The sequence below is a fragment of the Propithecus coquereli genome, unplaced genomic scaffold (assembly GCF_000956105.1).
Source record: "Propithecus coquereli isolate 6110/MARCELLA unplaced genomic scaffold, Pcoq_1.0 Scaffold272, whole genome shotgun sequence".
Taxonomy (NCBI): domain Eukaryota; kingdom Metazoa; phylum Chordata; class Mammalia; order Primates; family Indriidae; genus Propithecus; species Propithecus coquereli.
Genome location: NW_012148308.1, coordinates 607,268 through 629,799, shown reverse-complemented (window position 1 = coordinate 629,799; position 22,532 = coordinate 607,268). Strand labels below are relative to the sequence as shown.

Sequence of the window (22,532 nt, the reverse complement as noted above, 5' to 3'; positions counted from 1 at the left end):
ATCATCCCCATTCTGTTTTCAGCAGAAGTCAATCCCTGCATCGGGTCAAAGGTGATGGAGGATGATTAGGCACGAAGGACATCAGGGGAACCGTGGTGGAAGGAGGTAGCTGCTCCTTTCTGACTCCAGTTTCACTTCGATCCAGCCCTCCTGCCTTCCATCAGCCATGCAGGCACCGTCTGCTAAGGATCTTTGAGCATCTGAGCCAGTAGCCTGCCAACCCTCCCTCCTTGTGGATCCACGTAGTGACATCTTACCACGGCATTGTCAACACTTTTCTCCTGTCCTGGCATTTGTGCTGAAACCAGAGCTGCTTGCAGCGGCCGGAGCGCAGATCCAATCTGGCCCTACGGTTTGGCAGAGGCAGTGTGGTAGCTTAGCTTGGACCCACTGCTGAGGGGCAAAAGAAAACCAGGCTGAGCCTGAAAGAAACCACACTGGGAATGTAAGATGCTGACAGGGACTGGAAATCCCCAATCCACCCCAGCTGTGGGCTTCCCCAGTCCTGTCTGACAAACTTGTGTGGGCACAGGGTGGGGGCTGAGTGGGGTCGACAGACGGTGGCCACAACCAGAGGACTTTGTGATCTAGCAAAAGGATGTCTGCTCAGCCAGACCTGGGGAGAGACTGGCTTCCAGAATAGCCCTGCCAAGGTTAGGTAACAAGGAGGCTTTTCATCCTAGCTCCTCCTAAGTCCCCACGTCCAGACGTTTGCTTGGTGACGCCATGGTAACCATGATGCCACAATGGAACATTCTTCCCAAGGCGGTAGAGGAAATCCCTCTGTTGAGCTCTGCTGTGGAAGGCCAGAGTGGCTCATTTCTCCTTTAGCAGAAGCAGTTCACAGAAGAACTCTGAGGAACATCCTGAGGACAAGAAACATCCGATGTCATGAGCGGAACATGGTGACTTAGAACTGTGCACATGGGTTCCTTAGGCACTGTTTGTTCCCTGTGCACGGTTTGAGGCAAGGGCGTGGGCCTGGTGATGTAGCATGTGGTGAAGCACCCCCAGGACTTTGAATCCCGACAGACCTGAGCTCAAATCCCAGTTCCACAACTTGGTGGCTGTGTGACCTTGGGTTGGCTACTTGATATCTCTAAGTGTCAGTCTCTGAATCTGTAAAACAGGGCTAGTGAGAGTGTCTGCCTCCCGGGGTGGTCGTGCAAATGAGCTGAACTAAATGCCAGGGCTGTTACTGTGTAAAAGTCCAGGCTGGTAACTAGCTAAAAGAAACCCAGCACCGTCTCCACTGGCAGAGTTTAGCAGGAGAGGTAAAACCACAGCATAGACTTGAAGCCCGCATGGGCTTCCACTAAAACCCACCTTCTGTTTCAGCAGCATTTTATGGCTACAGAGTTAAGGCAAGGGTTGAATTCCACAAGACAAAAAGCAACCCTTTTTGGAGACCCAACTCTCCAGGACTCCCAGGGGCCCAGGCCTCTCTCCGTGGGCCGTCGCACAAACTGTAACTGAATATCGGTGCGGTCTTGACTGCACGGAACCAAGCACTACGATGTGACAGGTCGGTGCCCCACGTCTTGGAGCCTTTGTTGGTGGAAAGGAAAGAGGCAGAGCCTCCAACTCTGGGAGGACTCACCGCTTTGGGAGGAGAGGGAAACCCCGCGTGTGTTTGGGAAGGGGACAGAGTCATTGGGTTTTTTCCTGCTTTCCCAGCTGCCCATGGTGTCTGCTGCGGCTCTCTCTGGGCATGGCGGAGGTACGAGGGATGCTCTTGGTCCTGATCTGCGTTTTCCACTCTTCCGCCAGTGAGTGTGCTACTCCCCTCCGTCTGACTTTAACTGCATGCGTCACATGGAAGGGGGACCATCCAGGGAGATTAAGTGGTCCTTAAGGTCCAGGGAGTGGCTCGGGGAAGAGGATGCACAGCACTTTGCTCTGGGCAGCATGTGCAGGAACCAGGCAAAGACGTGAACTGTGGATATGGATGGAGGAAGCTGACACAGGGCTGATCCTCAGGGCGGGAGTGTCCTAAGTGAGGAGAGTCAGGCCCTCTGGGCAGAGGGGACAGCATGAGGCCTGCCCTTCCTGGGGTGCACTGCTCTTTTGCAAACTATGAGTCCCAATTGCAGGGCTGGTCCCAGGAGCGGTGGGGGCTTCTACTGCTGTCAGTGCCGTGGGGACTGCCAGAGGTTCGGATGGCAGAAGTGGCAGCTGTGGTCCCTACCTCCCCTGACCCCTAGGCTGTTAACTAAGAGTTCTAGCCTAGAAAGGGGCAGGTGGAGAGGGGACACCTGACTAAAGCAGGCTCTGTCCCACCTCGCTGTCATCCCAGCTGGCTCTGCCCTCTCTTCCTGGAGTTAGATGGGAGACATGAGAAAGCCCCATATATATACACACACACACACATATGCACGTGCATGCACACACACACACATAAAGAGGTGAATCCTCCACCTTCCTCAGCCTCCTCTACCTCCTCTGTCTCCTTGCAACCCCAAGGAGACCAGGGGGTGTCCTTGGGAAATATAGAAAGCCCGTATCCTTATCCTTAGTTACAACTAAGTGACCCAGAGCTAACATTTCATCTCTGGGTCAGATTTCCTCATTATATCCTGACCTTCCAAGCGTTTTGCAAGGTCAAATGAACTAGCCAACTAGAGTTTTAAAAAGTAAGAGTAATCACACACCTGTAGGGTTAGAGAGAATGGGTTAATGCCTTGTGCCATGATTGCCAATGCCACAAGAAAGAATCAGACCAACGATGACGAATCCTATCTTTGGTGGTTCTGAAGCACTTAGTGGCCTTATAGGCATCATCTTGCTAACAATCAGCTCTGTCATTGCTCCAGTAAAGTTTCCAAGTGTCAATGAATGGAGACATTTGCTCATACAATGTCCCACACAGAGAGGTCCTTTGACGTAATGCTGTGTGTTACAGTTAACTCTAGCATCGTGGTTGGGAAACTCTCTGTCTTTGGCGCTTACATCAAAGGTCACTACCTAGGGAAAGTTCTCCCAGACTTCATGCCCTGGGCAGATTTCATGCCTCTTCTTCTGTATACTCTGGGCACATTCCCTTGTGTCACATGTCTGTCTGTGTGGCCACCACTCTTCAGTATGTCACTGTGACAGACTCCTGAAATCCATCCCTAGAAGACCAGGCCCCCAGCTCAGCACCTGGCAGGGCTGTGTGTCTGGATAAATAGCTAAAAAAGCAGTCACCAATGTTCTTATCCACACAGTCAGCTGGTGGTACCCATCACATGACACCCATGACCCAGGGCCACTGTTTTAGAAGCAAGCTCTGGGTGCTTGTGGTTTGGGATTTATGAACAGTAAACCAGAGCAGCGGTTTACATTTTAAAAGAATGGAATCATCTACACAGTGCTTGATTTGGCATTGTCAGTCGTGGAGATACAGTTTGCAAAGTGCTTTCCCATAACCTCACCTCACGCGATCTCCACAGCAACCCCAAGAGGTGTGCAGTTCTGGGATTATTAGCCCACATTTCAAAAGAGAAAGCTGAGACCCAGAGAAGGGAAAAGCTCACAGCAGCCAAGGGGCCAACGTGATTTTGGACTCTGCATCCAGGCCCTTCCCAAATACACATAAGAATCTCCCCAAGAGCTTTTTTCAGAAAATGCAGTGCCCAGGGGTTCTGGTGGATGAAATCTGCAGTCAGCGTTGAAAATTCGCCTACTCTTCACTCTGCTTACGTGAGGCTGAGATAGGCACCCCAGGTCCAATAAGGAGGGTGGGCACTAGTCCCATGGGCATGGACCCACCAAAACAGGGCACATGGACCCTCGAGGGAGGACATGGGGCAGTGGAGGGAGTCAGTAGCTGGGAAGAGCAGAACAGCTGGTGTGGATGCCTGTAATGGAGCCTGGAAAGTAGGGGACGCAGCCTGTCCAAGCCAGGGCTTTGAAGAAGTCAATTCCCGCTAGTCAACTCCTCCCGACTAGAGGAGTTGCAAGGGTCCTTCCTGTTCTAACATCCTGACACTCTCCATGATTCTATGAATATAGAACCTTTTTTTTTTTTAAATACAAGGCAATAGAGCCATTCTGGGCCAACCCAGGGCTGGCAGGAGGAGCATATTATTTAAACATTAACACTTAACTGTCATTGGAAACAAGTCCAGGCTGCCCAAGAAGGTGGAGGCAGCCCACTCCCGGGTATGGGAAGGCCAAGGCTGAGCAGGCCTGGGCGGGCCAGAGACGGCCTCCCCCTGCCAGGACCTTCTAGCCCCTTGATGACAAGAAGTCAGGAAGTGCTTAGTTGGCAGAGCCCTTTTGTTCACGCACCAGGTGATTTGAGCACCTGTGATGTGCCAAGCACCGTGCTAGCACCTAGGGATCGACTGGCAAGCAAAACAGACACAGCAGGAAGAGTCGCACAGGTCAACAGCCTGCAGGGAAGGGCAAGGGCAAATTTGAGGACATGAAATGTGGATGGAACCTAGGCTGCGTGGGGTCGGAAGGACGGAGTTTGGATTCATCTGCACTGGCCCTGTATCCTACCAATCATGTAACTTGCACAAATGCTGACTGGCTCTAAAACTTGATTTTCTTATCTACACACTGGGAATGACACCACCTCTCAGGGCCGTTGGGGAAATTATATGAAGTAGTGTACATCGGCAGTTCTCAAACTTTTTGGCCTCCGAACCCCTTTATGCTCTTAAAAATTATTGTGGACCTTAAAAGAGTCCCTTTTTGCTTGTGAGGCTATATCTTTCCATATTTACTGTATTAGAAATTAAAGCTGGGAACATTTTAAAACAGGAATACACAAATTCACCACATTATTAGCCATCAGAATGATGACATCAGGGAGCCTCTGGAAAATTCCACCATAGGCTAGTGAGAGAATGAGAGTGAAAATGCAAATAACGTCTTCGTATTCTTATGAAAAGTTTTTTTTTTTTTTTTTTTTTGAGACAGAGTTTCACTCTGTTGCCTGGACTAGGGTGCCGTGGCGTCAGCCTAGCTCACAGCAACCTCAAACTCCTGCGCTCAAGCAATCCTTCTGCCTCAGCCTCCCGAGTAGCTAGGACTACAGGCATGCGCCACCATGCCCGGCTACTTTTTTCTATATATTTTTAGTTGTTCAGCTAATTTTTTCTATTTTTTTAGTAGAGATGGGGGTCTCGCTCTTGCTCAGGCTGGTCTCGAACTCCTGAGCTCAAACAATCCACCCACCTTGGCCTCCCAGAGTGCTAGGATTACAGGCGTGAGCCACCACGCCCGGCCATGAAAACAGTTTTAACCTTGAGACCCACAGAAAGGTCTCGAGGACGCCCAGTGGTCCCAGGCTACACTTTGAGAGCTGCTGATGTATACAAAGGTTGCGGAAATTGCTAAGTGTTCAATAATGTGATTTTGAGGTTCAAAGATGCCACCCAGTATCTTTTATGGGAAGAAGACCCACTAGGAAAAAGAAAGAAATGGGGTGATAGAGTCAGTGATGAGCAAAGTGGGCAGCCAGCAGGAGAGGGGTCCTGAGGCCTGGCCACACGGGGGTGCCCCCAGGCGACCATCTCCTTGCCCCAGCAGTGAGTCCCCGCACTCCTCTGCAGGTTGCGGCATCCAGCAGGCTACCGTTTGGGACATCCCGGATTCCGAGGAGGAGCTGGTCAGCAAAATGGAGTTCCCCTGGGTGGTGTCGCTGCAGGATTCCCAGTACACCCATCTGGCTTTCGGCTGCATTCTCAGTCGGTTCTGGATCCTCAGCATCGCGTCTGCCTTTCAGAACAGGCCAGTAGCCCTGCCCCAGGGGCTCTCGCCACCGCTCCGGGCGGGTGGGGGCGGCTCTGTTTCCCGCTCAGCCCGGGACAGCTCAGCACTTGCTCTGCCGAGAGCCCGAGAGCCTCGGGGACCTAAACTCACCAGGTGCCAAGGCTGGAGGACTGTGGGCCTCGCAGCTGAAACTGAAGGGGTTCTTCCTCCATTCTGTGCAGGAAGGACATTCATTCCGATGTCACTGCCATCACAGAGGCACTGACCTTGAAACGAGAGTCCCTACCACTTACCCCGTTAAGCGAGTCAGTCAACAGGGGTCCTTACCTTAAAATACTCACCCGGGCCTTGCAAATGTTACTGCCACAAATATGCGTACATGGAGAAAAGCCTTAGAAAATGCGGGAAGCGTCTAAAGAGTGCTTGTCTCTGGAGGCTCAGAATACGTGATTTCTATTTTCTTCTTTGAACTTCCCTGTATTCTCCAAATTCTGTATGATATGTATGTTCTTTTACACCAGAAAAAAAACCATAAATGTTATTAAAGGAACAGCTAATATCTGTAAAACATTTTTGTAACTATTGTAACAGTTTTTTGTAAATATTTGTAAAATATCTCACTTTTTGACCCAGTGATTTCGCTTCTGGGAATCAACACTAAGGAAATAATTTCAACCACTGGAAAAGTTTTATGCAAAAAGTTGTTCATTGGATGGTTAATTACACACACAACACTGGAAAGAAACCTAATCTCCACTTATCACAGCTAAAAAGATTATAGCATAATTTCTCACATATACGCACCCCTGGGCTCAAGCAATCCTCCTGCCTTAGCCTCACGGGTAGCTGGTACTATAGGCTTGCACCACCACGCCTGGCCAATTTCTCTATTTTTTTTTGTAGGGACAGGGTCTTTTTATGTTGCTCAGGCTACTCTCAAACTCCTGGCCTCCATCCTCCTGCCTCAGCCTCCCAAAGTACTAGGGTTACAGGAGTGAGTCACCACTCACGACCAGTGTATAATTTAATATATAAAATTGGGGAGGGAGTCTACTTGATCTGTCCTAGACTGTCAGAGGTGAATTAAAATCTCTTACCATGAACACGCTTCTGTTTTTTTCTCCTTCTATTTCCTGTAGTTATTACACTGTGAATAGTACATCAATTGCTGCAGACATTTATAGCTATGAATTCTTTCCTAAAGGCTGAATTCATCATCGCGTTAAGAGCCTTTCTTTGTCTTACCCAACACTCTTCTCCAGTGATGTTCAGAACGTGGTTCCTGCTTCTTGTTTTTGTTGTAGGTTATGTTTTCTGTTTTTATTGCTTCTTGTTTTTCCTTTCACTATATTACATTTGTTTTATAGGTCTCTTCTGACAAACTTGGAAAGCTCGTATTTTCATTCTGGTTTCCATCTTAGAGTTAGACTTTCACGTAAGACATCAAAATCCTCTGCTTCTTTCTGGACAGCCCTCCCTAGACTCGAGTGTGGCCAGTACCAGAATTCCTGCCTTTTCCCTTTTTCCCTTCCTCTCTTCCATCACCCAGTTTGAATAGCTTATATACGTGTTTTATTGTTTACCTCGACTCATTTGCATATTTGCATGCCCTTTGTACTTCATAGATTAGCTGTAAATAAATGTTTAGGCTCCTTCCTTTGACTTTCTTTCCCACTTTAGTTATACTATTTGATTATTTCCAGGGTTTACCTTTTTACTCCAATATATAACTTTTTAAAGTTTCTCTTTTTAGTCCAATATTATAATGAATCTCACACTTCCTGATAGTCCTTTTGCTGGATTTTCTCCAACACTAGGTTGGAGAAACTTGAAACTTTGTATTCAAGTATTTTCTTAAAGGGACCATATTTCCTTGAACCATATTTCCTTGGTCTTGGCATTTTTACAAATGCTGTGCTGTCCTTAGACCTGAACGAACACTTAAGTACAGGATTCATGGCTCACGCCTTCTGTCCTTTTGAGGACTTCATGGGCATCCCCCTGGCTTCTGGTATTAAATCTTGCTGTGGAGAAGCCTGAGGCCATTCTGATTTCCCCCTATAGGTCGGGTGGCCACACAGCCTCGTATACCTGGGAGAGGCCGGTTTACAACTCCTACCCCAGCATGATGCTGTCAGCCCTTCCTTTCACCCTCACAAGTTCCCTGGGTTAGACGGCATGGCCAAACTTAACTAAGATGACTTCTTTGTTGGTCTGGATGCCCAAGGATTCCTTCTTTGTCACTCAAGTCTAGCAATTTTACTAGCTATGCTGAATCTCTCCCATTCACCTCTCCAGATCCACTCTCTACTCTTCTACCTGGTGGGCCCAGGAGGCTCACTTGTATGGGTTACGCCAGTGGCTGCTCCTGCCTTCTGGGTTCCAGGTGGGTTTGGCCAAGGGGAGCACTGGCAAGAGATAAGAGGAAGTGGAGAGAGTGTGGTCAGGGTCCTCATTCCCCTGAGGGTCACACTGCAGATTGGCTTCTTTTTCCAGCTAAGTGACCCACTCTGCCCATCACTGTCTGACCACTCCCTCCCCTCACCTAGAGCCCAGAGGTGGTATCGGCACCCTGTTGTGACCTCAGCAGGAACCTGCCCATACCACACAGTACCCAGTGTACTGCAGTATTTGTGGTTTCCCTGCGTCCTGTCAAGATCTTCGCCAAGAGTCCCTTTATTCAACTCTCCCCGATTTGCTTTATTTGAATGTGCCATCTGTTTCCTATTGGGACCTGGTTAGGGTATGTCTTAGTGTTGTTATCTCCAAACCGTAGATTCAAGTCTTATTTCTGGAAAACTTTCTTAAATTATATCTTGAAATATTTTTTCTGTTTCACTATTGTGATTACTTTCTTTGGGGTCTGCTGGCTATCCTTTGACTGCCATTTTTCTCTCTAGCCTTTAAAAATCTTTGTTAGTTTCCATTTCATTTTGGCCACTTTTCTCAATGTCCCTAATTGTGTTTTCTGTGGCCCCTATTCTCCTTTTATGCTGCTTCCAATTTGGCCTTCACTTGAGTGATGGTTTTCTTTCTTTTCTTTTCAATTCTTTGCTGAGAACCATGCTCAGCCAGCTTTTTCTGCGCTCTGTGGCAGCAGGTGTCGTCTATAACTCTTTGCCCTCCGCCTGTCCCTCACTTTCTTCAGCCCTTCAATTCTGAGGTTTGGATGCTCTAGTGCCTCTTGGTTTTATGGTGTTTGCATTTGTTTCTCATTCTCATAGTATCTTTGGTGATTCCCAAGAGAAGAAAAGGAAAACACCCAACTTAACTCCAGCATTATTAAAACTGGAATTTCTCCAAAGTGTATTTACAGAGTATATCATAGGGAAAGATGCTTGTATTAAAATGTTAAGTACTAAAAGCAAGAGTCAAGATTACATCTTTGGTGTAACTACAACTATTACTTTAGCAAACAACAACTATGTAAAAAAAAAAAAGCTATGCATAGAAAGAAAGTTAATCAGCAATAACCTGTTAACAGATTATCTTTGGGTCTTGAGACAAATGGTATTAAGATAGAAGAATCCCCAGGATTCTATAGGTTCACAAAGGAAGGCACAAGCCTAAGGGTTTAGAAAAGATTTCCTGGAGACTGGGTCCAAAAGGGTGAGTAAAAATTAACACAGGGAAGATGAGTTGGATGAGCTTTCTAGGCCAGGAAAAAAAAACACAGTAAATATGAAAACAGGGAAGGGTGAAGCTTCCTTGCTGCCTTGGCTTCTCAAGATGCCCTTGCTCTCTCTCCAGGAAGGACGTTGTCGTTATAGTTGGTTTAGGTAACATGGATCCCAGCAAGATTGCTCACACAGAGTACCCCATCAATACCATCATCATCCATGAGGACTTCGACAACCGGTCAATGAATCATAACATCGCCCTCCTGAAGACAGACTCGGAGATACATTTCAACAGCCTGGTCCAGTCCATCTGCTTCCTCAGAGGAGAGCTCCATATGCCTCCAGTCTCGCAGAACTGCTGGGTGTCAGGATGGAATCCCACGTCTGCAGTTAATGCATCCCTTCTCCTAGAAGAGGCTAGCAGTGGGGGGCACTTGGATGAACCATTCTAGGGATTATTTTAATTTAGTAATTGAGCTTGCCTGAGGTTCTAGAGTTGGGCTGAAACCCCCCACCGAATCAGCCAAGATTCCCAGTACTTGCCCTTTCTGTGGCCATTCTCACATTACCCTGGTCCTTTCTCCTCTAGCCCTACACCAAAACTGGAAGTCCATAGGCAGTGTGCAGGCTGAAATGAGTACAAGGTTATGGAGGGGTAAGGGGACATTATTCCCTGAACTAGAGCTGACTGTCCTTTTGTCTAAGCCACCCTTGTTTTCTTTCATTCTTGGGAAAGGAAGAAAGAAGGAAATGGATATTCTCTAGGAGTAAAGGTGTTGTCTGCCTATTTACACATTCACGTTCAAAGCAAAGGTAGTTTTCAGTAAAAACTCAGACACAGCTTCTTATTTCTATGAAGAAAAGAGATTTATAAAAACATTTTCCACTCACTCCCATTTGGATGTGTGAGCTGCAGTTGCGTTAACGTAGGGGGCCACCTTCTCGTTAATAACTCTTGGGCTCTCTGTTGCATGGTCCAGACAGGAAGACATATGACGATGAGTATCCTGAGGAAAATCTTTGTGAAAGACACTGACCTGTGTCCCTTACACAAACCCGAGAACACGGGATGCGGCCATCACACAAAAGAGGAAACTAAGTCTGTCTGCTTGGTAAGAACATCATGGAGTAGAAGCTAAATGTTGAGAGTAAGAATTGGTCATGTCAAGGAGACCTCAGGACTCCCCCTTACTGGATGGGGAATTCCATGAGAGCAGGAACTCTAATGTGGGATTCATGGCTGTCTCTGGGGTGAATAGCACTTGGCACATAGCAAGTGCTCAATAAACATCTGCTGAATGGGCTAACCAGTCACCGTTCTCAGTGTAATATGATTAAGTATGTCTAAGTCCCAAATGTTTTTTAACTAGCTAGAAATTTGAAAGTGTGAGTCTGTATCCACACATGCAGATATGCTTCGAGCAGGTCTACAGTGTGGGGTCACTGTATTCAGATTCTATGGAACCTAGACTCCCCTTTGATGCTACTGTTTATCAGTTATTGGGTTTTTATTCTGTAGCCCCCGACCCAGATGAGGGCTGTACAGATATGGCTGTCCTATTGTCTCAGAACATGTGTAGAAGTCAAGAATATCTGGTTCAGGCCCCCTTGTGTCCAAATCTGCAGAAACTGCAGCTTACCAGGGTCAAGCAGTCAGTAAATGTCAGAGCAAATATAAGAGCCCAGGTCTACCAGATATCCAGATAGAGTTTCTCTCCTTGACCCTAAAATTGTCTAAGATGCTGATCACCTATTCTCCTCTAAAAAACCTTCGGGACTCCCTGATGGGGAAATTTTTTTCCCAGAGGATCTAGAAGAGCAAGTTTTTTGTTTTGTTTTGTTTTGTTTTGTTTTGGAGACCAGGGTCTCACTTTGTCGCCCATGCTGGAGTGCAGTGGTAATGATCATAGCTCACTGCAACCTCGAACATCTGGGCTCAACACATCCTCCCACCTCAGCTTCCTGAGCAGCTAGGACTACAGGCGTGTGCCACCATGCCCAGCTAATATTTTTTATATTTTGTAGAGACAAGGGCTTGCTATGTTGCCAGGCTGGTCTCGAACTCCTGGGCTCAAGCAATCCTCATGCCTCGGCAAGTATTTTAGAGGAAGGGAAAAATACCTATATATGGACAATTCTTTCTAAAAGTCATTTTATTGCAAAAGCCTGAAGGACTGCCTCTCATTAAACAATAAGTTTGCCCTTCCAAAGTTGGTTCAACATTTACTGAGTGCCTACGTTGTACTGGGTCCTCTGCCAGAGGGAGGACCTAACCAACTTCTTAAATGAGATAATATGTTAAAATACTGTAGAAGTCACAGGTATTTAACAAAATCTTGCCCTCAACCCTTCCATCAATCCAGTATCATACTTCATCAAATCTAAGATGCTGCCAATCATAGAATGCATCATTATTTTATGTAATACTGAGAATGAAAAAATGCTGCCAGTTAAACTCTGATATCAACTGATTAAAAGACACATCCTAATTTCAAAGATGTTACTATTTTAAGCGTATCTTAAACTGAATGGAATATGGTAAGCTGTTTAGACTCTGTTCATACCATTTTTACTTTTTTTTTGAGACAGAGTCTCACTGTGTTGCCCAAGCTAGAGTGCCGTGGCGTTAGCCTAGCTCACAGCAACCTCAAACTCCTGGGCTCAAGCGATCCTCCTGCCTCAGCCTCCCGAGTACATGTGCCACCATGCCCGGCTAATTTTTTTTTCTATATATTTTTAGTTGTCTGATTAATTTCTTTCTATTTTTAGTAGAGACGGGGTCTCACTCTTGCTCAGGCTGGTTTCGAACTCCTGAGCTCAAACAATCCGCCCGCCTCGGCCTCCCAGAGAGCTAGGATTACAGGCGTGAGCCACAGCGCCCGGCCTGTTTATACCTTTTTAAATCCACCTGCAAACTTCAGGTTGGTTTTTAACTGTGGTACACCAGTTACAGTCCTTTGTTTCTGAACACAGTTGTGCTTGCAAACCATCTAATGGTGATGTGTCTATGTAGAATCCTTCCATCTCCGGGAAATGTGTTCTGGTGTCCAGAGGCCCTCAAAGCCACACTTCTCACGTGCAGAATAAACCACCAGGTGCAGTGTCTGCCTAATAGGTTTCGCCAGAGACCTGACAAAAAGCACAATCGCTCTGAACTTGCCCCCCGCCCCCGCCTTTGGCTGAATGTTGAGGGAGGGGAGTACACAGCGAAAGGGCTCTGTCTGTGCCGTGGCCACTCCCTTAGGAGATGAGGCACGGCTGCTCCGAGGGGCTCCTGGTACTTTTTGCCGCTGCTGCTGTGCTTCAGAAGTCACAGCCCCACAGGATTATGGGGAGGAGAAAAAGCAGCGTATTCTGCACCTGGGTAGAACAGTAACCTGCAAAACCATGCAATAGCTGGGGACGTCTACCACACAATCATTCATCAGATCGTCCTAAATTGCACTCTTTCTTCCTCAAGCTATAAAGCCACAGTGAAGACAAACTGGGAATGGGATGGGTGAAAGGAGGGGAGACCACGCCATTCTTGGCAGGGAGCTTCCAGGCCTAGGCAGACACAGTGGGGTGCAGATGAGGGCATGTTTGCTGGTCTGAGCATAACCGGTCAGACACTAGGCTGAAATCTCTACCCTCTGCTGTTTGGCAGCATGGGGTGAAACAGTAGATTGTGAAAACTGAAAAGTCAAGAGTTCCACACTACAGCACTCCCTTCCACCCAAGGAGAGGCATAGAGTGTAGGCCATCGCGCCTTCCTCATTGTCTGGCCTTGGTCCTCTGACAGGCCCTCAGGGAGTCACAGCAGCTGCTCTGCGGAGTCGCTCCTTTCTTCTCCACCCTCCTCCTCTGCCATCATCTAGGTTCTGCTGTGGCTTCAGAAACAGGAACATTTATTGAAAGAGGACACCCAAGACAGACCACACTCCCAGGCCTTGGGATGGAAAGGGGCTGAGGCGGCCGCTCTCTGCCTCTCTGCTTCTCGTGGTTGAGTCTGTTCAGACTGCTTCCTCTTGTCAATTGCAACCCCTTTTGTCAAATGCAACCCTGTTTAACAGTCTCAGTCAAACCATGAGAGCATGTCACTGCCCAGGCCTTCTAGCCAGGCAGGCCACACAGTTCTGATAGCCTTTGGGTGGCAAGCCCTTTCTTGCACCAGATGGACCATGGGGTGGGGAGGTTGGGGGTGTGGGGGCAGGAAAGGTCAATCATATCTAGTAGTCATCTTAATGCAGTCCCCATTTTTTTTCAACTTTCCACACAAAAAATGATGGCCTTTTATAGACATCAAGATGACAGTAATTAATATTTCACTGAGTGCATACTGTGTACCAGGCGCGGAGCTAGGTGCTCTGCATGTGTTTCAGGCATTAACTGTGTCCCACTTTGGCTCAGAGAGAATTTGCAACTCAGGGTCACGTAGGTAGCTCAGTGGGCCAAGCTTCTGCTTGCTCACCTTAAGTGAGGTAAGGTGTGCATGGCAGGACTCTGGAGTCCCAGAGCACTGTCCCTCGGAGTGGGAAGGCCAAGAACAGAGCAGGGCTGGGCAGCAGGTGGAAAAATAGGCAGCTGGCGGGTTGGAGGAAGGAAGCAGCTTAAACTAAGGATGGAAGCAAAGTAGAGGGAACGGGAAATGTGAGCATTTCAGGCCAGGAAGGAAAGAAATAGCAACATTCCAGGACTGAGAAGCCAGTAGAGAGGGAGGATTTCGTCAAGGTACTGGAAAGGGGTAAGAAAATGAAATATGAATCAGGAAGTGACAGGCAATCTGCACAAGTCCACAAATAATTTGCATAATGAAAGGAAAAGTCATCTTGTTGGAATTTGTGGTGCCTGGATTTGAAATAGTACCCTATAATTTGCCCCATTTCTGGTGAGAACCAGTGTAAAACATTTCTAGAACAAACAAAAAGAAAACAACTTTTTTCTAAGACCTGAAGCCTTCTGTCCTTTGTCACAGGGGGAACCAGGAAGCCCAGTGATGTGCCAGCTAGAGAAGCTGAATCTGTGGGTTCTGCGAGGAATCCTGACGCATGGTGGGGAGAAATGCCCTGGCCTATTTCTGTACACCAAGGTGGAAGACTACAGCAACTGGATCATGTACGAGACTAGGATGTCTGGCCTTCCCCTGTCTTCACTCCACCACTGGGAGAAGTTGATTTCTCTCTCCCACCACAGATCACATGCTGCCAAGACACAGAGCACACCTGCTGTACTGGACAACCTCAGATGGTCCCAACCATATTTCCAAGGACAAAGAAAGTCCGACATGCATTTACAGCAAACAAACAGCTCTAGAGATGGCCTAGACTTTAGGGAAAAGAGTGTAAAGGAATCGAGCGGGTCTCCTGAGCCAGCCGTACAACCCACATACTATGACTATTATGGTGGTGAGGCTGGGGAGAATGGGTCTGTTGCAGGTCAGAATAGGCTGCATCAGCCCCAAGAAATTATCTTGGTTTCCTCTGTGCTTGTTTTCTTTTGCAGCCGTGTCTACTTCAGGAGTTAACCCACCAAACTGAAGAGTAAGCTCAGAATGCTGAGTGCCAGGCACTCCCCATGCTCTTTTGGTATCTGTTCTTAGTAGTTACACACCTGGGCTGCCACAGATAGGCCCACAGCACACACAATGGGCTGGCTCTCCCTTCTTTGTCCCTCTCCCACCTGCAGGAAGGTCATTTTCATTTGTGCTTATGAACTAAATGTGGGCTAACAAGTGTCAAACCATTAGAGTGCCCTGTGGTTCTTTCAATGTTACTGGTTTCAGGGGCCAGGCTGTGAAAACACTCCCCGTGGGCAGATGTGGGAGGTGCCCAATCAGCCTGGCTGGGGAGTTGGGGACACCAGCCAGCACAGGGAACAGTGAGAGGACCCCGGGACTAGAAAGGAGCTGATTACTTTAATGGATCACGTCTTGGTCTGTGAGCCGTGGCCTGCCTCTGGCTATTTACCAGACAGGGGGCAGATTGCCTGCAACTGCTCATTAGTTGTTTTCATTTTATTCCAGGTCTTACGGTAGCCTTTTAAGGACATCTGCAAAAAAGAAAAAGGGGGAAGAGGGAGAGAGGGTCACTTAGGAAAAACTGATTGCAACTATGCAGAATGCAGCCTCATCCAGCCCTGCTGATGGTCCAGACGACTCTGTGTGGGCTGCATGGGTGTGTGCCGCTGTGCAGGGGCCACCAAGGGGCAGAAACCACCCAGATTATTCTTCGAAAGAGCATGTTTCAGTCCAGTGAAGTGAGAAGTTGCAGGTTCCTGCTGCAATTCTTTGCTACTTCTCAGCTCTAGATTTGATGGGCCCAAGTTTGGGTCCTGATTTACTTCCTGCCACCAAGTGGCCACAGGAGAAGCAGGAGAAAGTAACTGGGAAATGGAGCCGGGGTCTAGATGTGACAACGCCAAGCTCCCAGTTTCCCAACCAACCCGACCGGGTTTCTGAGCTGTTCTAGTGATGTCTTAGGGACCTCGGTTCACAACTGGGCCGTGGCAGTCGCAGTGTTGCCTTTTTGCCGATACCAGTGTATTGTTTTCACGTTGCCTGTTTCTCTTCCACGGCTCACAGGGAGCAAGGGTACCATATTCAAAGGCTATAGGGTTAGTTAAAAGTGAAAAGCCCCACAGCAACTATGTACATGCATGGAATCAGGTTCTAAGTGATATTAAAAATCCATTATTATCTCATTTTTAAAAGAAAACTGGCTTCTCCATGTATAAAGTAGCAATCACTATGTTACCAGTGGCTTGGAGGGACTCAGAAGCTTCTAGAATTCATTAAGAAAACAAGCAATTAAAAACACACTATCATGACACAGTCTCTCCCTGAAAACTGAAAAGACTCTGTCCCCAATAATGAAAAAAGGAGCTTTAATCATTTTGGTTTAATAGTTGAGGCAACTGCTGACATTTCTCATAGACATAACTGTCCAAATATCTGTATTCTTAACCCAAAAAACAAAAATGTGGAGGGCTTCCCATCTTGGGATTCTCTGTGGCTCACCTCTGCAATCTCCACTTTCCTTTCCCACATCTTGATGCTCTTCTCCAGGTCTCCGTTTAAGATCTTCTCCCGGACGTACACCATCACCTGCGGCGCCCGGAACTCAGCCAGCTGCCTGCGCAACTTCTTGTTCAAACCTTCAGCTTTGGCCCGGTCCTGGGTGGGGAAGGATCGATTAGACGCCGGGAGCCCTGGCAGCTCCTGCTGTGAGAGAGGACTCACTGTCCCTGCCATCTCTCCCCACAGTTTCAATATAGTTCTACAAATAATGTTTACATTTTCAAAGGGGTGGGAGGGAAACCACAAGATTCTGATTTTTTACAGATCATGATGTTTAAATCCGGTTCAGGAACACTAAATACAGTCTAAAACAGTCTTTTGCTGGGTGCAGTGGCTCATGCCTGTAATCCCAGCATTTTGAAAGCCTGAGATGGGAGGATTGCTTGAGGCCAGGAGTTCAAGATCAGCCTGGGCAACATAGCGAGACCCTGTCTCTATTAAAAATAGAAAAACTATCCGGCCTTGGTGGCACCAAGGCACTGTATGTAGTCCCAGCTACTTGGGAGGCTGAGGCAGGAGGATCCCTTGAGCTCAGGAGTTTGAGGTTGCAGTGAGCTATGATGATGCCACTGTGCTCTAGCCAGGGCGACAGAGAGAGACCCTGTCTCAAAAAAAAAAAAAAAAAGTCTTTTTTTCTTTCACTCCTTTCCCCTCTCCCCTTCCCATTTCCTTTCCTTTCCTTCCCTCCTTCGTTATGGGTTTGTTTTTCTTTTTCTTTTTGAGACAATGTCTCACTCTGTCACCTGGGCTAGAGTACAGTGGCATTACCATAGTTCACTGCTGTCTCCAACTCCTGGTTTCAAGAGATCCTCCTGCCTCAGCCAGGCACATGCCACCATACCCAGCTAATTTTTCTATTTTTTGTAAAGACAGGGTCTTGCTATGTTGCTCAGGCTGGTCTTGAACTCCTGGCCTCAAGTGATCCTCGCCTCCTGGCCTCCCAAATTGTTAGGATTACAGGCGTGAGCCCCCATGCCTGGCCTTCCTTCCTTCTCTTCTTTATTAAGAAATACATTTTACTTATTTTGATTCTTTAAGGTTTTTTGTGTGTGAAAAATTGTGTATTTTAGTATACTTTGATCAGTCTCAATTCACTTTCCTATCTTATTATAAAATATACATAACATGTTACCATCTTAACCATTTTTAAGTGTACGATTCAGTGGCATTAAGTGCGTTCACATTGTTGTGCAACCATCACCACATTCCATCTCCAGAACTCTTTTCATCTTGTAAAACTGAAACTCTGTACTCATTAAACAATATCTCCCTGTCACCGCAGTCCCTAGCAATCACCATCCTACTTTCTGGCTCTATGAATTTGACTACTCTGGGTTCCTAAATGGAATCATACAATATTTGTCTTTTTATGACTGGCTTATTTCACTTAGCATAATGTCCTCAAGGTTCATCCATGTGGTAGCATGTGTTAAAATGTCCTTCCTTTTGAAGGTTGAATAATATTCCATTGTATGGACAGAACACATTTTGTTTATCCATTTATCCATTGATGGACACTTGGGTTGCTTCCACCTGTTGGCTATTGTGAACAATGCTGCTATGAGCATGGGTGCACAAAAATCTGTTCAAGTCCCTGCTTTCAACTCTTTTGGGTATATACCCAGATGTAGAATTGCTGGAACCTATAGTAATTCAATTTTTTGAAGAATCCTTGTCTTGTAAATTTTTATTTTAAAAATTATTATATAGTCAAATTAACTAGACCTTTTAATAGGATGCATTTTTTTAAATTAACATCATCCTTCTAATTTTTATCTTACCAATTCTTTTGTGTAGGCAATAGATTCAATTTAAATGATATAAAAATACACTATGACAAACGAGCTCCCCATCCCACCCTTGTTCCCCCATCACAAAGATCTCCTTTTCTATTTTTAGGTTTTGTGCATCTTTCCAGAAATCTATGCTTATACAAACATATGTTTCCCTTTTTTGACCCAAATAGTAGCATATTCTATTCACTTTTATTCATCCAGCTTTCTTTTCACTCAATAAATCTTAAAGATCCTTCTGTATCAGGTCATAAAGAATTTACTTCTTCTTTTTGACAGCTGCAGAATTCTCCGCAAGGATGTACCATGATTTAACGACTCCCCCCAAAACAGTCACTTAGCTTTTCAGTATGTTGTTATCACAACAAACAATGCTGCAATTACTAATCTTCTGGGTATTCGTCAGATTGCAAGCATGCAAGTATATAGTAGGATAAATGACTAAAAGTGAAATTGCTTGTTCTAAGGTAGGAGTTCTCAACCAGAGGGGATTTTCTCCCCAGGGGACATTTGGAAAGGTTTGAGATATTTTTGCTTGTGACAAGTAGGGGGGGTACTGCTAGCATCTAGTAGGTAGAAGCCAGGGATACTACTTAACACCCTATGGTGTATAGGACATCCCCTCATAAGAAAGAATTATCCAGCCCCAAATGTCAGTAGTGCCTAGGTCAAGAAAGCTTGGCCTAAATATTTGTGCATGTTAATGTTTGGTAAATAGTGCAAATTGCCCTCTATAATGATCAAGCCAATTACACTTCTGCAGCAATATTTGGGACTGCCTATTTCCCTCCACTCCTTTTCTGCAGTCTTATCAACTTTTTGATCTTTGTCAAGGTCAATCTAAGAGAGAAAAAAATAATATTTCATTATAGCTTTATTTTGTATTCCTCATATTATAAGTGAGGTAGAACACTTTTCATGTGTTTCAGACTGTTTAGCTTTTCTGTAAAACTTTAAAACTTTTGCCCAATTTTTCTCTTAGTTGTTAGTTTTTTTCTTATTGATTTGTAAAAGGTATTTGTTTTAAGAAAATTAGCTCCTTGTGATGTTAGATACAACATTTTTCTAGTTATCTCTTGACTTTGCTCATAATGGTTTTTGCTATGCAGAAAAATTTTTGTCTGTATATTACTGACTTTAATGATTTCATGATTTCTAGATTTTATATAATATTTTGAAAGGCATCCTCATTCCAAGATTATATAAAAATTTTCTATTTATTTTAGGACTTTAATGGTTTTATTAATTACATTTAAATCTCTGATACACCTGAATTACTTTTAGTGTAAGACATAGTTCCAACTTAATTTTTTCCTAAATGGCTACCCAGTTATCTCACATCATTTATTCAATAATCTGGCTGTCCCTTAATTACCTTTTATCATAAACTAAAAAAACAATATCAGAACTTTTTAGATACTTGATCATATACATATTATATACAATCTGTATCAAGGCTTGTTACAGGACTTTATATTTTTTCCTTTGATGTTCCAGTCTATTCATATCATTTTAAATATTGCAACTTGGTAACATATTTCAGAATCTGATAGGGCTAGTCCCCTCATTTACTTATTAAGAATTTGGGAGATATTTTTATTTATTTTTCCAAAGGAATTTTTGAGTCAGTTTACTTAGATTCTTAAAAACAAACAAATAAAACCCTCTTTGATATTTTAATTGGACTACCATTATTTCACAGATCAACTTAAAGAGAACTAACATTTTTATGATGTTGAATCTTAAGGTAATATTATATTTTAATTCCCTGCTTCACAATCTGTGGCATTGCCATCACTTGGGAGCTAGTTGCAAATGCAGACTCTCAGGGTATCCCAGACCTGCCCAATCAAAATCTGCACGCTAACAAGATCCCCAGGTGATTGGTTTGCACCTTCCAGTTTAAGAAGCACTGTTTTAATTCACTATAAAACAAACCAATCAAATTAATTAACTCATTTTCAGAACGCAATAAAAATGTGTCAAGTGTTCAGTGAAAATCTCCTGTCTGCAGTAAACATATAACCCAATGATGTGCTCAGAATCATCAATGCATACTCTTGTCAGGATGATGCTTAGAGAATACCTAAGATAAAATATAATCAAGTAGAAAGAACTGAGGCATTAAAATTGAAGGACTACAGCTGTGAGGGACATGCTGCAGAGATCAGGGACTGCAATCCCCACCCAGCGCCCCACCTGTAGAGCAGAGATGTCACTACAAGAAAGGCGGCCCACTGTTACCACCTCTAGTACCAAGGCAGGAGTGCAGAAGTTTTGCCCAGGGGAGAGGCTGTCAATCAGAGAGCTCTGGAATGCTGCCTAAGGGGACTGACTTAATTTGAAACAGAGTTAGGAGAGGAGTTCATGCCTAAGAACTTTGTGGGAAACAATGGAGATCTCTGGGGTGGGCAATGTAGAGGAGGCTAGTATTTCTATGATATTAGCGGCAACAAGCAAAACAATAGACCAGCTAGATGTTTAACAGAACCAGAGAAAGAGACAACCAGGAAGAGCCCTCTTAGGGTTGAAGCAAGCCTCAAAGACTGGCAACACCTTGCCTCTGCCAAGAGGCCAGACTTTAATTGGATCAGAATGTGAAACAATGTCTCAGGGTGTTGTTGAAAGCAATAGAGCAATCAGCTAGCAATTAATGGAGGCTAACAGCTGGGTGTTATGCCAATAGATCAGCCAGAAGCTTAGCAGGAAGATGAAAGTCAAAGAGAACACAGCTGAAACAACAATCATCCCTGGTTGTCAGGGAGATCGTGTCCATGATCAAGGCTGTGCCCTCTGAGGAACAAAGTCACTGGCTACTAACAGCAGGGGAGATAGATTTTACTTATCTAGCTGAGCCAAGTCACTAAACAAGCAATAAGCAAAAACAAAGCACAAGCCCAAGAAAGGGGTGGGGGGAACAATACTGAGAGTTGGTAAAATATATTATCTAAAATATACACCTTTCAACAAAAATTACAAGATAGGCAAAGAAATAGGAAAGTATGACCCACACAGGGAAAAAAGCAGGCAACACAGACTGCCTTTGAGGGAATCCAGATGGTGGACTTAGCAAAGTCTTCAAAGGAACTATTCAAAGAAACAAAGAAAGCCATGTTTAAAAAATTAAAAGAATACGTGATGATAATGTCTCATCAAGCAGAGAATATCAATAAAGAGGTAGAGATTATTTTTTAAAATGGAAAATCTTTTCAATATGATGACCAAAATGAAAAATTCACTAGAGGTGATCAACAGTAGATTTAAGACAGCAGAAGATAGATTGATAAAGATTATGATGTATGAAGAACAGAGACAAAAAAGAACAAAGAAAAATCAACAGTCTCAGAGAAATGTGGAACACCATTAAGTGTACCAACATATATGTAATGGAAGTAACAGAAGGAGAGGAAAAAGAGAATGGAGGAAAAAATATTCAGACATAATGGTTGAAAATTTCCCAAATTTGATGAAGACCATTAAGCTCCACATCCAAAACACGCAACAAACTCCAAGTAGGAGAAATACAAAGAAATCCACACCCAAACACATCATACTCAAAATGTTGAATGACAATGCAAAGAGAAACATTGAAAGTAATAAGAGAAAACAATTCATCAAATACAAGGGAAGCCCAACCAGATTAGCAGCTGATTTCTCATCAGAAACAATGGAGGCCAGAAGGCAGTGGGATGACATATTCTAAGTGCTGGGGGAAGAAAAAACCTGTCACTCAAGAATATTACATCCAGCAAAACAATCTTTCAAAAATGAAAGCAAGAAATGAGCACACTCGAATCTTGGTTTCTAATGTCATTCTCAAATAAAAGGAACCGAGACTCCTTGGAGAAATGGCTGATTCTAGGACTGGGGCAGAAAGTATACAAGTGTCAGAAAGGAAAGGCTCAAGAAATAAAAAATAAAAAACAACCCACAAAGACAGGGATAGGCGAAGGGACACAAAAGTCAACTAAAAAACTCCCAATGGCCAACCTGGAACAATTTGAGCAACAAAATAAACAATGCATTAATAATATAATCACACATTGCATAGCAAAATTTCAGTCAACGGCGGACTGCATATGAGATAGTGGTCCTATGAGATTATAATACTGTATTTTTGCTGTACCTTTTCTATGTTTAGATACACAAATACCATTGTGTTACAGTTGCCTACAGTATTCAGTAACATGCTGTACAGGTTTGTAAGCTCAGAGCAACAGGCTTTACCATGTAGTCTAGGTATGTAGTAGGCTATACCATCTAGGGTTGTGTAAGTACGCTCTATGACATTCACACAATGAAACTGCCTAAAAATGCATTTCTCAGAATGTATCCCCATTATTAAATGATACATGGCTG

At 44.9% G+C, this 22,532-nt stretch overlaps 2 protein-coding genes across 3 annotated transcripts in view; one reads left to right on the top strand and one right to left on the bottom strand.

The window, feature by feature from the left end:
• The first annotated feature begins 1,711 nt into the window (after positions 1–1,711).
• Positions 1,712–14,829, top strand: PRSS54 (protease, serine, 54). The gene is made up of 5 exons (XM_012647841.1): positions 1,712–1,769; positions 5,547–5,724; positions 9,457–9,715; positions 10,307–10,438; positions 14,281–14,829. The coding sequence occupies exons 1-5, from the start codon at positions 1,712–1,714 to the stop codon at positions 14,827–14,829; spliced, it is 1,176 nt and encodes a 391-aa protein (XP_012503295.1).
• A 374-nt stretch (positions 14,830–15,203) lies between these two features.
• CCDC113 (coiled-coil domain containing 113) overlaps positions 15,204–22,532 on the bottom strand; it is a 26,414-nt gene continuing 19,085 nt past the window's right edge. For both annotated transcript variants that reach the window (XM_012647851.1, XM_012647850.1), the window contains 2 exons: positions 16,321–16,476; positions 15,204–15,353 (listed from right to left, as the gene is read on the bottom strand). In XM_012647851.1, coding sequence (XP_012503305.1) covers positions 15,264–15,353; positions 16,321–16,476 — 246 coding nt within the window. In that variant the 3' untranslated portion in view covers positions 15,204–15,263. The remainder of the gene's footprint in view (positions 15,354–16,320; positions 16,477–22,532) is intronic.